Source organism: Sinohyriopsis cumingii, chromosome 13, assembly GCF_028554795.1.
Source record: "Sinohyriopsis cumingii isolate HCF-2022 chromosome 13, ASM2855479v2, whole genome shotgun sequence".
Lineage (NCBI taxonomy): Eukaryota > Metazoa > Mollusca > Bivalvia > Unionida > Unionidae > Sinohyriopsis > Sinohyriopsis cumingii.
The window spans coordinates 38662885-38680350 of NC_142973.1; the positions used below are offsets into that span (position 1 = coordinate 38662885).

The 17466-nt window shown below is 34.1% G+C and overlaps 1 protein-coding gene across 1 annotated transcript in view; it reads right to left on the reverse strand.

Annotated features, from left to right (window-relative positions):
* Positions 1-3035: 3035 nt before the first annotated feature.
* LOC149785242 (aldehyde dehydrogenase family 3 member B1-like) overlaps positions 3036-17466 on the reverse strand; it is a 62023-nt gene continuing 47592 nt past the window's right edge. Inside the window, exons 13-14 of the mRNA XM_089979085.1 lie at positions 9849-9974; positions 3036-6521 (exon numbers count right to left, since the gene is read on the reverse strand). Coding sequence (XP_089835211.1) covers positions 9866-9974 — 109 coding nt within the window. The 3' untranslated portion in view covers positions 3036-6521; positions 9849-9865. The remainder of the gene's footprint in view (positions 6522-9848; positions 9975-17466) is intronic.

Consider the following 17466-nt stretch of genomic DNA (forward strand, 5'->3'; position numbering starts at 1 on the left):
TAATATCGCTATAGACATCGGTATAAAATGGACTACTGCATACTTTCGGAAAACCCAGAATTGTGAAATAGAGACTGCTTACATATAAAAAATCATGTACTCCTAGTATGACCTTGATAAAAACCAATCATTTTACTCCAAGAATAAAATACAAATAAAAAGTTGTTTACTTGTCTCAGTGATTTCCGAATCAAGGTCGGGATTTAAGCCAGAATTAGAAACAGTGTTTCTATTATTAGGTATTTATGAAAAGATTCTGGTCAAACTGAAATTTCTGGAAAATATCAAATTCCTTGTAAACAAAATTACATTACATCGACATGTAATGAAATTCAAAATAAAAAAAAATAAAACTTACAAACAGACAATTAAATCAAATAGACATAACAATATATATATATATATATATATATATATATATATATATATATATATATATATATATATATATATATATATAATCTGTCCTGCATGAAATAATGAAGTCACAAAATTTTAGTTCCCATAACAATCGGATGAAGATTCAATTTTGACATCTAAAGAAATAACTATACTTGGTTAAACATTCTAGGAATATTTGTAGGCAAGTTCTATTTTGACAGCTTCCATAGCAACCATTAAAACTCCATAACAACCTGGTAGAAAATACGTGTTTTCACATCTACCCACAAAATACACAAGTAGAAACATAAACATAATTTTCACTTCATTTATTATTGTCAAACTTTCAAGAAAGGTTCAAATGGAACATATTTTACTTTATGTTGCTTCATATTCCTCCATAGCAACCAAGCATCTTTGACATCAGACTGGTAGAAATTTGTTTTAATATTTATAAGATATATAATGACAATTTATGTCAAATTTTTTTTAAAAATAAACAGCATCTCTGAAATTTGTTTATATCAGTATTATGTTGGTGGTATATGGGATTTACTTTGTCCATCTATGTCTGTGGATCCAATTATGCTTATGGATCCACCTGTCTTACTTATGATAAAACTCCTCTCAAGGTTCACTTATGAACATTAAACTTGTACTGTGTCTAAATTTGGGATGAGTATGTTTGTGTACCATATAAATAAACAGATACAGGGTTTGCACTTTTATTATTTTAAGAGAGAGTGAGAGACAGAGATACAGACACAGAGAGAGACAGAGTCAGAGAGAGACAGAGAGAGAGAGAGAGAGAGAGAAAGAAAAAGAGAAATAGAGAGAGAGAGAGAGAATGTTACAACATGACCATTCAATCATTAACATTCTGAGATGAACCCCATCATCCCTTGACACAACAAACAACTTGCTTTATCCACTGCTCTAAAACTGCTATTTCATCCCATAGGCAACAATAGTACATAGTCTTTAACTGCCACATAAATTAATATGTAAGCATCAACATCCACTCTCAAACTTATTTATGCCTTAGATTCCTATTTGATTTGTCACATGATCATTATTAGCATAGTCAAACTCTAATTTTAGACATGGAAACACCTAAATACATCAAATTTTGACCATTTTTAAATGTAATTTTCAACCTAATAAGATTGAACATGAGTTTCATTTAAAAAATTTTCAACATTTCAGATCAAACAGAGAAAATTAAAGCCAAGTTAATTTTTTTTTAATTTATGCAGTACCACAGAATCCCTTTAATGCACAGCAAGAAATTGAAAAATTAAAATCAAGTTTTGTATTAGCCCTGTCACACACTAATGTGGTCATGTGACTTGTCATTCAAATCCACGGGTGGTAGGACTACACACTTATTGTGGTCATGAGTTGCTATTGCTTAAAATTTTCAAAGCCATTAAAACTGCCCAAATCTCTAAGGGTCTGAAATAATGCATAAATATTCTTATTTGATAATGATAAAAAAATATTTTGAATTGAACTTAATCAAACACTGTTCTTCAGTTACCACATTGTTTGCCATCCACTGCTGTAGTGCTGTGATATCATTTAGGTCAATTATGAAAGCTCTAAGTATAGCATCAAGAATTTTAGTTAATTGATTATGTTCAGTGTATGTGAAACTTTACTTTTTCACAAATAAATGATGGGCTAGAGAAGTTATATAGTCATTGTAATCTTTACTGTTGATATTTTCCTAAATTTAGTTTCCTTGTTAAATTTGTGATGATTTTATTCTTGTGGAAATTGTCAAATTTACCCTTTGTTTTGAATACCCAGAAGTCACAAATCTGACTGGTACAAAGTATACTCAAAAGTCATGAATTTGACTGGTACAAAGTAGGAAGATTGACTAAAAATTCCCAAAGTACATTTGACCTACAAAAATGTCTTCATGGGAAGAGCATAAGGTTATTTTTGGCATTTTTAGTTATCGTACAAAACAATGTGTACACAAAAGTTTATCCATGTTTGTGATAAGAAGAAAGTTGATTGTGGCACTAAGGTAACACTGAAACCATCAGTTCTGAGAAATTTTCATATCCCATATCAAATGAGTTTTTTCCCCTGATTTGGAACAAACACAAATTAAGCTTTGTATTTATTAATATCATTTCTTTTACTTTTTTGCTATACAAAATTCAAAGCAGATTGGAATTTATAAAATACTGATTTGTTCAACTAAGAAAATGTCAATAGGAAATGGCAGTGAACCCACCCCCCACCCCCCAAAATAGTCCTAATCTCATGATCTTTTCGCAATGTCCTTATTTCATACTGTTGTCCACAGAACATCATTCCCTGCCTCAAATTAAATTTGAATACTAGATATTTTGTTTGGTGGAAGACTGATTAATTGCAAAGCACAAAAAAACCCTCACACAAACAACCTACTATATAGAACAAAATAACAAAAAGCTTCAAATACATCAAAGTTTGTACAGACAAAATGAATACCATCACTCCCACAAACACATTTGCTACTCTTGCAAATACAATCACCACACCTGCAATTTTTAACTGTCACATAAATGACAAAATATTTCAGGATAAAGAATTTAGATTATATTATAAAGATATCTGGGAAATATATAAATTGGTTAAATAAAATGAACACAATGTAAATTTAAATGGTGTTTATTTATTCTCCATCCTCAACAGAGACATTAAAACACAATCTGAACATTCATGTGAACGGCAGATATAAGATAATTATCAAAGCAGAAATATGTTCTTAATAAAAAATATACATAATATATTAAAAGATAGCAGAAGAAAAATACATAATACTACTACAATAGACATAAAATTAAATCATCACAAATCAATGGAAGTAATCAATGTCTATCACATGGATGGTCATGCCAGAAATAAATCTACTGACAATTGTTTGGATTTCATGTGTCTTTTTCTAAATCTTTAATTTTGGATATTAGGATGCTTCTTAAATGAAGAAACCAATATTTTGAAATGTAGCAACAATACCTGAAACAAAAGTCAAGGAATACTGGGTATATCACATTTGTGCTTTCATATATTTTTGACATTTGAAAAAAAAGACTGGGTATATCACATTTGTGTTTTCATATATTTTTGACATTTGAAAAGAAAAGACTCAAATATCAGTTCAAATAAAGAAAAATTGTTGATAACTGAACTTGTCATGATGACAACACTGATTATATAATTATACAGATAATTATATACATTAATGCATGCAGTATATTAGGACTTGATGACTATTCCATGCTGCACTTTGCTTAAGCTTTCAAGGGAACATTTTATATACCTTGGCTCTGTCCCCCTATATTGATCAAGAGAGGGTGACACTCACAGTCTGTGGTGGGAAAATGTCCCCATTGCTTGCTCCTTGCACAGCACTGGCTATTCAAGTGATGAAAGCAACATTTTAACAACTAACAAAAATTAAATGCATATATTTTACTCAGAACAATTATTTCTTATAAAATAAAAACCATATTTTATAGGTCTAATTTAAAAATTACATAGTGATCAAAACATACACATACTCAGTATAAGTGAATATTGCAAATTTATTATTACCAGTTATACAAGTACATGTACTAGGCACTAATGTTAATACCGTTGGTAATTGGATTACAATAAAATTCAAGTAAAAATGTAAATAACCTTTTCCTTGATCATGACATTCATTCTCATTGCTCTACTCACCTCTTGCACTTATAGTAAACATTTCAAATTTGTCATTTTGTTTTCATTTCATCAAAATTATGTCAATTTGTAAACAATATCTTGGGATGTGAAACTTATTTTGTAAACTATATCTAAGAATTTAAAACTGTTATTTTGTAAACTATATTCAAGGATGTAAATCTTTACTGTTCATTTGTAAATTATATCCAAGGACATATAACTTTAGTACTAATTGTAAATGATATCCAATGATGTAAAATGTTAGTGTTCATTAGTAAACTATATCCCAGGATGAAAAACTTTAGTGTTAACTAGTAAAAGATATATTCTGGGATGTAAAACTTTAGTGCATACTAGTAAACAATATCCAATGATGTAAAACTTAGTGTTAACTAGTAAATGATATCCCAGGATGTAAAACTTTAGTGTCAACTAGTAAACAATATCCAAGGATGTATAACTTAAGTGTTAATTGTAAATTATATCCCAGGATGTAAAACTTAAGTGTTAACTAGTAAACAATATCCAAGGATGTAAAACTTTAGTGTTAATTGTATACTATATCATAGGGTGTAAAACTTTAGTGTTAACTAGTAAACAGTATCCCAGGAATAAAAACTTTAGTGCTAACTAGTAAATGATATCCCAGGATGTAAAACTTTAGTGTTAACTAGTAAACAATATCCTATGATATAAAACTTTAGTGTTAACTAGTAAACAATATCCAAGGATGTAAAATTTTAGTGTTAATTGTATACTATATCATAGGATGCAAAACTTTAGTGTTAACTAGTAAACAGTATCCCAGGAAGAAAAACTTTAGTGTTAACTAGTAAATGATATCCCAGGATGTAAAACTTTAGTGTTAACTAGTAAACAATACACCAGGATGTATAACTTAAGTGTTAATTGTAAACTATATCCCAGGATGAAAAACATTAGTGTTAACTAGTAAACAATATCCAAGGATGTAAAACTTTAGTGTTAACTAGTAAGTGATATCCAAGGATGTAAAACTTTAGTGTTAATTGTAAGCAATATCCCAGGATGCATAACTTTAGTGTTAACTAGTAAACAATATCTCAGGATGCATAACTTTATTGTTACTTTGGAAACTGTATTCAAGGATATAAAACTTACTTTATTTTGTAGACTATATCCAGGGATGTAAAACTTTAGTGTTAACTAGTAATCTACATCCAAGGATGTAAAACTTTAGTGTTAATTGTAACCTATATCCCAGGATGTAAAACTTTAGTGTTAACTAGTAAACAGTATCTCAGGATGTATAACTTTAGTGTTACTTTGGAAACTGTATTCAAGGATATAAAACTTACTTTATTTTGTAGACTATATCCAGGGATGTAAAACTTTAGTGTTAACTAGTAAACTATATCCAAGGATGTAAAACTTTAGTGTTAATTGTAACCTATATCCCAGGATGTAAAACTTTAGTGTTAACTAGTAAACAATATCTCAGGATGTATAACTTTAGTGTTACTTCGGAAACTGTATTCAAGGATATAAAACTTATTTTATTTTGTAGTCTATATCCAAGGATGTAAAACTTAGTGTTATTTTGTAAACTATATCCAAGGATGTAGAACTCTGAATAAGGATAATTCATATTTAATAATATACAAGCATCATGAAACAATGACTACATGGATTCAACATTCTGGTCATATGTACCAATGAATTATCCCCTAGTGACACTATATATTCTGTTTAAATTTATCATTTATCCAGTCAGCCAATTTACTGAACAAAATCGAAGTCTTTTGATGTGTCCAGTTAATCAATGTTATATTGTTCTGGAAACCTGTATTATGTGACCAATTATTTTCTCCTTTGTTGAAAGGTTGTATTTATATAGAGGCAAATCCTTTTAATTAAATAATGTTCTGCATGAGGAGTCCTTTAGACAGAAGTGTATATATACTAAGTATTATGTTTTAACTTTAGGACTCCACAATACTGGTTATATGGTGCCAAGTTAAGTTCTAAAAATGTAAATATTTTGTACTGCAACATTTAAAAAAAAAAGATAAACCCTTGTAAATAAAATGTAAACATGAAGCAAAACAAAATAAGGAAACCTAAACAAAAATGGATGTAAGATGTGTAAATGTATTCATATATCTTTCCATTTTGCCACATTTTGACTGCTATACTGACAGTAGGTGGCTTTCCTACATTATTATATCATCCTAAAGTCTGCAAATGAAGGTGGGATAAGATTACACAGGCTTCTGGCATCACTCTGCCTATGACACCATAGGCAGGGTGACTTAATGAATTCAAAATACTTCTGTTAAAATGGTTTGAATCTGCATCACACTCATTATATAAAAGTGTAGCCATCTGCTTGACCATCCATTCATCCATCTGTCCATTTGTCTCCCCCATATTTTCTCTGTTCTCACCTTCATCTTAATGGAAAAAAGTTAAAGCACTTAAAGTTTATTTGGAAAAAGAAACAAATGTATTTATCATTAATCATTATTTTCATTTTACTTCTTTTATTTATATATCTGTGACTATTTAATTTAATACTGGGACCAAATATAATGATCTACCATCTATATTCACTTATAAGTAGAGTCAAACTGCAAACACTTGCATGTATATTTAATGTGCATTGTTTGTTATTTTTTTATTCATTATATGCTATGAATAATTGTATTTTGGACTTGACCTTGTCCCAAAGTTCATTTTCTACCTGACCTGAATCATTGATTTTGGTTTTGTAAACAATAGGTTTATTTCAATCTAAATCTAGAACATTGTCAATTCTCCATGAAAAGCAAGGTCTACATGTTGCCTACCACATTTTATATTATAATTTTACTAACAGACCTTCTAATTATAACTAAAATTCTATCTCGTAAACATCTGGAACCTTCCAGAATGAAATTTTCCTTTAGGTAATAGTTTTTGTTTACAAAATGCTAACTGTGACCTGGGGTCAAGTAGAGGACTACATAATCTTGTTTATCTAGAAATTATTCATTCATGTTGTAAGATCTTAGCAGAATTAGCTGCGTTAAAGTTGGTTTGGGTTGAAATCTATTTATTCATATTATTTAATTCAAGTAATTCTTCTCTGGAAATACAAAGTGCTCTTTAAAAATAACATTCTTAGAAATTGAGACTTGAATTTATAGTCAAATTAAAATAAGGATATATCCTTGGATTGTATTATTGTGATACAACAAAAAACTGTTGGCACATAATGTCATGGAATTGTATAAATTCCTTTTATGTATTAAATATATGTACTTGGGTTTCGTTTTTTTTTGTGTACAATGATACCCAAGGGTGATTTATGTATACTGTACAAATATTCTGAAAGTGAGTTCGGTTCATTCTATGCCGTACATGTGAAGTGCTTTCGATGGGAGAAACCATTCATCTAGCACAGATGATGTACGGCTACATTGTCTGTGTATAAATACCTCACCATAGGTCAAAATCTTCACATTACAGAATGTCTTTGTCAGTGAGCAGTCTACTTAAGGACTTGCACATCTTTAGCTGTAGAGGTATATGAGTTATTTATTAATTTCTTATGTATAAGTTATAACTATTGTACTACTACATTTATTTTTTTTTTTTATTTTCCATGTAGCTTTGGCTTACATAGTATAATGCAAATATTTTCTATTCTTGTTTGTGATGTAGTAAGAGATTTATATTAGCAATATAAAGTTGCATTTTTAAGAAACGTTTAGTACCATAGGATTCTTATTGGACACGGATAGGTTCACTTCTGAACCTGTTTATTGCTTTGTAATTATTGTGCCAATAATGTAATCTGTATAGCTCACCGTATATAACAACATTAAGTTTTATTGTCTATGCCCATATTATGCATAGTACACGGTGTTAGATGTATTTTCAGCTGATCGGAGTTGCCATGGTACCAGCTGTAGAGCTAACCATAGAAACTGACCATAGCAGCTGTAAAGCTGAACCATAGCAGCTGTAGAGCTGAGTGAACAGTGTTGCTGGTTGAGCAGCAGGTGATCGGGCTTTGATGACCGAATTGGTGGGTGCTGATTGCTTGATTGACCAAGGAATTGAATGGTGGTTGGTGACTACCTGAAATGCTGACTGCTTGATTGACCAGTGTGACTGGTAGCCAAGAGTGCTAGTAACGGAGTGTTTTGTGTTGCTCCATGCATGTAATGTTTTAGCTGTAGGCTAATTTTGGGGCTTGTTATACTCAGTGTTTTGGGAGTGTAAAGATATTTTGTATGATATCTATCCCATAAATTCATCATTATACAATTTGAGTAAAGTACCGCATTTTTCACTATTTGAGTAAAACACATCATTCTTTTTGTCATGTGAACTTACCGTGAATCATTTTTACTATTTGAGTAAAACACATCATTTTTTTTATCATGTGAAATTACTGTGAATCATTAACCTTTGTCCTTGTATTGCGTAAAGTCATTTACTTGTACTCGCATTTGTTGCATTATTAGGTTCGTGCGGATTGTGTTAATTTGTCCATTATTTGGATCTTATATAAGCATATATTAATCATAATTCTTTTTTCATTAAAGTCATTCATCAATAAACATCATATATGTATCACCATCAAAAGTGTTCTGTTATAAATCTGAAATCCAATCCGGTTATCTTGTTACACATAACTACAACACAGGCCATCACAGGCACATTAACACTTCCAGCATTGGATATATTTTGGAATACCACTGAAATTTATTCACAACTTGAATCATTAGGATTTCTGTTATAAATTCTAGGATTACTTGGGATTTAATTTGCCATACCGTAAGTTTTTTTTTATATTTTCACTTTGTATTCGAGGGAAATAAAATATTTGTTGAATTATACAAATGTTGCTGGTTTTCTCTCTTTTCTGTTACTTTAAGACCATAGAGTTGTAATACTTGTACCTATCTAATCAAAAGACTATAACCGTGTAGTTGTTTTGGTATAAAGAGTTAACATCTGCTACTTCTCCAGATGACACATTTAATCTTTTTATGTCCTGTTTCAGTGATAACTGTATCAATTTGCTTATAAATCAAGTCCAAATGAAAACAACAAAGACCCTAATCTGCTATGGCATAATATTCTGGCAGATCAGTTTTGGTGTACTGATTACTCCTAACAAACTGCACACATTCAGACCTACCAGTACTTTCCACAACAGCAAATCAGGGTCTGTGCAGTCTGCAGTTGGACTCAACTTATAAGCATGTACATACTATATGTAGTAAGAACAAGAACATATTCTCTGTACAGTATAAATGGGCTAAAAGTTATTTTTAGAGGCAAGACTACAATGAACACAGTTGTGAACATGGTACAAGATGCACATTAGTAAAACATCTGAACAAATTTAATGGACATCAGTCCTATAGAAATAAATAAAATACATGGTTTAAATTTGTACCTTATTGGAAGAATGCCTTTTCTACTATGACAAATAAAGAATTTTTTCTTTTCATGTGATGCTTTTATTCACAATAAAATTGATAACTTAGAAATTTGTCTTTTCTGAGCAAATTGACAGGCATAAGGACTCAAAGATAAATGATAAATGCAAGTGATATAAAAAACAAAGTCTTCAGTTTCAACATTTCCATCAATATTCAATTTAGGAAGAGGATTTTTAATTTAATAAATCAATTTGAGCAGTTTAATTTAGACAATATTAAACACAAACAAACAAACACACACACACACACACACACACACACACACACACATATATATACCTGTTTCTTGTTTTCTTTTATGACCAGAAATTAAAGTAGGAAAAGAAACCCTGTGTCTTTGGTTTTCTGGATGACAGCCATGTCAATCTGTTCAATTTGGTCTCTGTGCTAGGTGGGTATCTGATACTGTAATGTTAAATCACAAGGTGAACTTGTATTAAATTTAAATAACTTTATTTTAAAAAAATTAAAGTTCTTATCTGCAGTAGAATGAAACTACTTAATGAAATTTTGATAGGGTATCTTCAAAGGGTGGAAATGTTACAAAATGGGAAAGCTAATACGCTTTAATAGCAAAATTCACTGGCAAGTAGATGCATCAGAGGTGTTTTGTCAGGGAAACTGTGGTGAATTTAAGGAACTGGTTGGAGCTATGGTTTACCCAACCCAGGGGGATCAGCTAGTTGGGGGGTCTGTCCTAGGGCATGCAGTTGGAGGACTAGTGGGGATGACTATCAGCCTTATGAAATGTAAGTGAAAATTTGGGTTGTTAGTTTGGCCCAGACTTCCTACCCTCCTTGAACCCTGGTATGTCTCAACCTCCATATCGTTTCCAGTCCTGTATGTGCCAAATGAGAAGCACAATATGTTCCAGTGGACTGAGGCATTCAGGCAGATTTTGGAGTACCCTAAAGTGAATGTAAAACTGTAGGCTGATACTGAAGGCAAGCTCATGCCTTTAACTCAAAACCACATCAAGATTGTCCACCAGAAGTGTTTTCAAACAGTGCATGACTCTTAATATACAGCCAATCAGACATACTGCATAGTGACAGATTGTATCATTAGTATAAAGCCAATCAGACATACTACTTAGTGACAGATTGTATAATTAGTATAAAGCCAATCAAACATACTGCATAGTGACAGATTGTATCATTAGTATACAGCTAATCTGACATACTGCATAGTGACAGATTGTATCATTGGTATACAGCCAATCAAACATACTGCACAGTGACAAGATTGTATCTTTGTATACAGCCAATCAGACATACTGCTTAGTGACAAGATTGTATCATTAGTATAAAGCCAATCAGACATACTGCATAGTGACAGACTGTATCATTAGTATAAAGCCAATCAGACATACTGCTTAGTGACAAGATTGTATCATTAGTATAAAGCCAATCAGACATACTGCATAGTGACAGATTGTATCATTAGTATAAAGCCAATCAGACATACTGCACAGTGACAAGATTGTATCTTTGTATACAGCCAATCAGACATACTGCTTAGTGACAGATTGTATCATTAGTATACAGCTAATCAGACATACTGCTTAATGACAGATTGTATCTTTGTATACAGCTAATCAGACATACTGCTTAGTGATAGATTGTATCATTAGTATACAGCTAATCAGACATACTGCTTAGTGACAGATTGTATCATTGGTATACAGCCAATCAGACATACTGCTTAGTGACAAGATTGTATCATTGGTATACAGCCAATCAGACATACTGCACAGTGACAAGATTGTATCTTTGTATACAACCAATCAGACATACTGCTTAGTGACAGATTGTATCATTAGTATACAGCCAATCAGACATACTGCTTAGTGACAGACTGTATCATTAGTATAAAGCCAATCAGACATACTGCTTAGTGACAAGATTGTATCATTAGTATAAAGCCAATCAGACATACTGCATAGTGACAGATTGTATCATTAGTATAAAGCCAATCAGACATACTGCACAGTGACAAGATTGTATCTTTGTATACAGCCAATCAGACATACTGCTTAGTGACAGATTGTATCATTAGTATACAGCTAATCAGACATACTGCTTAATGACAGATTGTATCTTTGTATACAGCTAATCAGACATACTGCTTAGTGATAGATTGTATCATTAGTATACAGCTAATCAGACATACTGCTTAGTGACAGATTGTATCATTGGTATACAGCCAATCAGACATACTGCTTAGTGACAAGATTGTATCATTGGTATACAGCCAATCAGACATACTGCACAGTGACAAGATTGTATCTTTGTATACAGCCAATCAGACATACTGCTTAGTGACAGATTGTATCATTAGTATACAGCCAATCAGACATACTGCTTAGTGACAGACTGTATCATTAGTATACAGCTGATAAGACATACTGTGTAGTGACAGATTGTATCATTAGTATACAGCTAATCAGACATACTGCTTAATGACAGATTGTATCTTTGTATACAGCTAATCAGACATACTACTTAGTGACAGATTGTATCATTAGTATACAGCCAATCAGACATACTGCATAGTGACAGATTGTATAATTAGTATAAAGCCAATCAGACATACTGCTTAGTGACAAGATTGTATCATTGGTATACAGCCAATCAAACATACTGCACAGTGACAAGATTGTATCTTTGTATACAGCCAATCAGACATACTGCTTAGTGACAGATTGTATCATTAGTATACAGCTAATCAGACATACTGCTTAATGACAGATTGTATCATTAGTATACAGCTAATCAGACATACTGCTTAATGACAGATTGTATCTTTGTATACAGCTAATCAGACATACTGCTTAATGACAGATTGTATCTTTGTATACAGCTAATCAGACATACTGCCTAATGACAGATTGCATCTTTGTATACAGCTAATCAGACATACTGCCTAATGACAGATTGTATCATTAGTATACAGCCAATCAGACATACTGCTTAGTGACAGACTGTATCATTAGTATACAGCTGATAAGACATACTGTGTAGTGACAGATTGTATCATTAGTATACAGCTAATCAGACATACTGCTTAATGACAGATTGTATCTTTGTATACAGCTAATCAGACATACTACTTAGTGACAGATTGTATCATTAGTATACAGCTAATCAGACATACTGCTTAATGACAGATTGTATCTTTGTATACAGCTAATCAGACATACTACTTAGTGACAGATTGTATCATTAGTATACAGCCAATCAGACATACTGCATAGTGACAGATTGTATAATTAGTATAAAGCCAATCAGACATACTGCTTAGTGACAAGATTGTATCATTGGTATACAGCCAATCAAACATACTGCACAGTGACAAGATTGTATCTTTGTATACAGCCAATCAGACATACTGCTTAGTGACAGATTGTATCATTAGTATACAGCTAATCAGACATACTGCTTAATGACAGATTGTATCATTAGTATACAGCTAATCAGACATACTGCTTAATGACAGATTGTATCTTTGTATACAGCTAATCAGACATACTGCTTAATGACAGATTGTATCATTAGTATACAGCTAATCAGACATACTGCCTAATGACAGATTGCATCTTTGTATACAGCTAATCAGACATACTGCCTAATGACAGATTGTATCTTTGTATACAGCTAATCAGACATACTGCCTAATGACAAATTGTATCTTTGTATACAGCTAATCAGACAAACTGCTTAGTGACAGACTGTATGCCTTTGTGATCCACATCTTGCTGAAAACAAATGAGCTTGACTAAAAACAGGAGAGCACCAATCTGTGTGGAAAAATGTGTATCCATGTATACTGTGCTACTCATTTGACACAGAGCAGGTGAGGGTGCCAAACAAAGCCATGCCTTAAGTGCCATGTGCGTGTTGAGGCTGATCAAAGGATATGTTCATGTTGTGGTGGCAATACCATTTTAAAACTAAAATGAATGCAGAATACAGCACAGAATAAGTACTACTGTTACATTTTGTGGGTCAACATGCCTGGTATACAATGCCATTTATCAAACTGTCAAACATGTAAGGCAGGACACAAAAAATGAAGAAGCGCAAGACCACCTGCAATTTTCTGCACAACATGCCAATCAAAGCACCAGCTTACACAGACAGACTCATGTCAGTTCAAATGAGACTTGCACCTCTCATAAAACCAGCCAAGGCCTCAGCCTGTGCCACAAAGACACAGAGGAAACTCATGAGGTTACACTCATTAAGCATGTAGTTCAGGAAAGTAAGGAGTCAACCATATCAGCATTGGAAAGGCTACACGAAGGCCTCATTGCTGCCTACTGATTGCTTCCATGTGACTCACAGCTGACCCTGAAAAGCTAAAAAAGCATATAAAAGTCCAAAGCCTATGTCTACTAGCAAGGAGTCGGAAAGGCAACCAACTAACAAGAAGAGAGGCTGATGACTGGGCAAACTTGAGTTTCAGGAAGCACACAGTATCTCACTCAACTCTTGCATTGTGAGAAATATATTTTCAGAATTTAACTGTTTTATGAGCCTTGGGAGCTTGCCATCATATATTAATCAAGCAGTGGCAAGCACAAAGATGGGTACAGGCCAAAGCTGTACAAGTAGCAGTACACTTGCCACAGGATGGCTAGCACTATCCAACTCTACACAGTAACTGGGTTATTCCAGGTGGGAAACACCACCAAAGAGGTCATCAGTAAATCCAGCACCATCTGCTAACATCTGCTAAGAATGATATCATGGAGCAAGTGTACATTTGAAGTACTAACCAAAGAGCTTCATGACATCCACTAGTACAAGGGACACTCACACAACACTAAAGCAGATGACTGCTGGTGTTTAACAGCTGTAGGCCATCTATTCTTGCCTACAAATCACTCAAGAGCATTCAGTCCCAGGACCACAAAGTCAAAGGCTGTCAGCAAGCTCAAAAAAGCTGGCATTTGACTTCAGCTTTCCAATGGCAACTGAGGCACCCAAGGAAAATTACCTTGAGATTGCTCTGGGGTCTCTCTGAGTTTACTACAGCTGGTGCAAAATCCACTCCAGGCATTTTGTCCAAAAGTACTTTTGTTTTCCCCAACAGTGGTGCTACTTGGAAGACCATCAACTTGCAAACTGGCACCTACAAAATAGATGCCACTAAGAAATCCAGCAGCAGATTACAGCCTTGAAGGGCAATGGCACCAAAATTAACACTATTGCCAACTCTTTCTGCAGTGATCGATATATGTTCTGCCACTGGGGCCCCGAGTGGCCGAATGGTCTAAAGCGCTCTTCATTACGGATCACTGCCATCTCACCTCTGTCTGCATGGGTTTGAGTCTAGGATTTGGCCAATGTGGGTACGTGAGAAACCTTGCCAGTAGCTTCTCGTGGATGGGTGGTTCTTCCTGGGGTTTTCCCGGGTTCTTCCTCCACCATTAATACTGGCCACCATGCATAGCCTATCATGTGCTGAAAAATGGCATTAAATCCCACAACAACAACAACACCTACTGAGTTGGCATCACAAACAACTGTTCTACCTGTTGGGATGGCTCACCACGTTAAACCCAAAGAATGCCATTACTGGCCATGGCAACAGCATCGCACCTAGACCCATGATCTCTCTATATCTTACATGTGATGATATTGGTGGCTCCTTTGAAGACTTGAGTGCCAGCAATAAAGTAGGCTTTGCTTTGTTCTCAAAAGCTTTACGCAGGACCAGAGCTCAGGCTGGCTTCTGACATTTGCATCACCTCTGCTTGTCAATTTGCCTTGCAAAAGTCCCTGCATCAAAAAACTGTGCTTCACATGAACTGACCATTATCACATCCTGCTCAACCTCTACAATGAGACTGCACATCTGCATTGTCAGCCTATCAATGATATTTATAAGGGATGCAACAGACCATATAATGTGCAGTATGCCACTGCAAATTCCACCAACAGCATGTGCACTGATCACATCAATGCAGTAACCAACAACAACCTCAACTTTTCATCCTGCAAAATGGAAAGTTGATGTGGGTGGTAAATTTTCCTGTGCCAAACCAATGACCTATATCTTCAGCTTCTGTCAGGATGTGCACAAGGTCATCTTTGGCGCCAATCACACCATTATGCTAACCCTTACAAAAACAGATCATGATGCCATCTTCCGTACTGATAGTTTGGCAGGCAGCAAGGTCACACTCTCAAAGCTCAAAATTTGGATGCCATCACTGGTGACAGAGACCAACCTGCTCAACTTCCTGCAAGGGGCACGAATAACCCTGGCATTCCATGCCAAGACCACAGACACCCAGAAGACAGCTGTTAATGGACAGTTCACCTAGTAAAAATCAGTGCCCAGCAGGTATCACCATACCCAAGCAAATGATTGCTGCTTTCCAGAATGTGAGATGGCTAAATGACCAAAAGCAAAACCTGAATGTGCTTACTGTCACACAGGTCAACCTGCATCTCAATGGTCAGCAAAGAGTTGGCCAAGGAGATCTTTTGAAACCACACCAGAAACAATGTGGCCTCCACTTACCACCAAATAATGAGCTACATGGACACAACGGGAATGTGACCTCAGGTCTCCAGACATGTCCGAAGGACTTCACTTTCTGCTACCTTAATCTAATCAATCTGGAATACCTTGATTTGTTCAGGACTTCAAAGCATGCATCACAAAGGGCATAGTTGACAAGGAGAACTATTGCTGTCATCTTCTCTGAAAAAATGCTGCTGCTCAAGGGCACTGGCTGGTGAATGAAGGTCACTGATATATGAAAACACGATTTAAATGACACAAACACACCATACATATGCTCACAGTGCTTTGTTCTATCACATTCAAGATGATAAAACAATGTTGTCAATTTCAACTCTTCACAGAAACATGAGACACTGTTGGCCATGTTCAGGGTGACACCATCCCACCTTCTCTATTATGACTTGTACAACCTTGTGCTGCATAGTGAAGTAATTTTGTCTCCTTCTGACAGTCACTACAGTTCACTGCTCTGAGCAGGGTTCCCATTTATAGCAGATAATTTCAACAAAAAGATTATTCCTAATGATTTTTTTTTAATGCAAGAATTCCTGGGCCTGCATGTCAAACCCATGAACAGATCATTTCTGTAAAGCATGTGACCTTAAACACAAGGTCAAAAGGCTAAGCAAGCATGCACAGAATGAATTATCTTAGTTTCTTAGAAATTCATCCAATATATGAACAAAATCCATCATGGGGTTTAGGAATTATAAGCAAATGAAAAAACTGTACCCAAAACCTTAATGCAGATTTTTTTATGACTGTGTCCTTGACCCAAAGATCCAAGGGGCAAGAGTGCATGTTGTGAAATAAACTTTGTAAGCCTCTTAATTATTCATCCCAAGTATGCAGAAAATCCATCCTGGACATTAAGAAATGTATGTAAATAAAACGCTTAACAAGAGCCTAATGTAATTTTTCTATGACTGTGATCTTGACCCCAAGGTCAAAGGGGCAAGTGTGCATATCTCCAAATGAATTGTCTTGCTTCATAATTATTGATCCCAACTATGAAGAAAATCCATGATCCATGAAAGGGTTTATGAGATACAAGCAAATGATACAAATGGAATGCAAATTTTTTACGACTGACCATGAACTCAGGGTCACAGGATCAAGTGAACATGTTTTAGAATGAATTGTCAAAGCTTCATAATGATTAATGTGATGTACAATGAGAATCTACAAATGGGTTTGGGAAATATTAGCATATTAGGAAAACTTTAACTAAAACCCACACAAATATTTTCTCTCTGACATTAACCATATGTTCAAAGTGATCAACAAGTATGTTGTAGAATAATATGCCTTCACTTCATAATGATTCATGCCAGAAATGATAGGAATCTATCGAGGA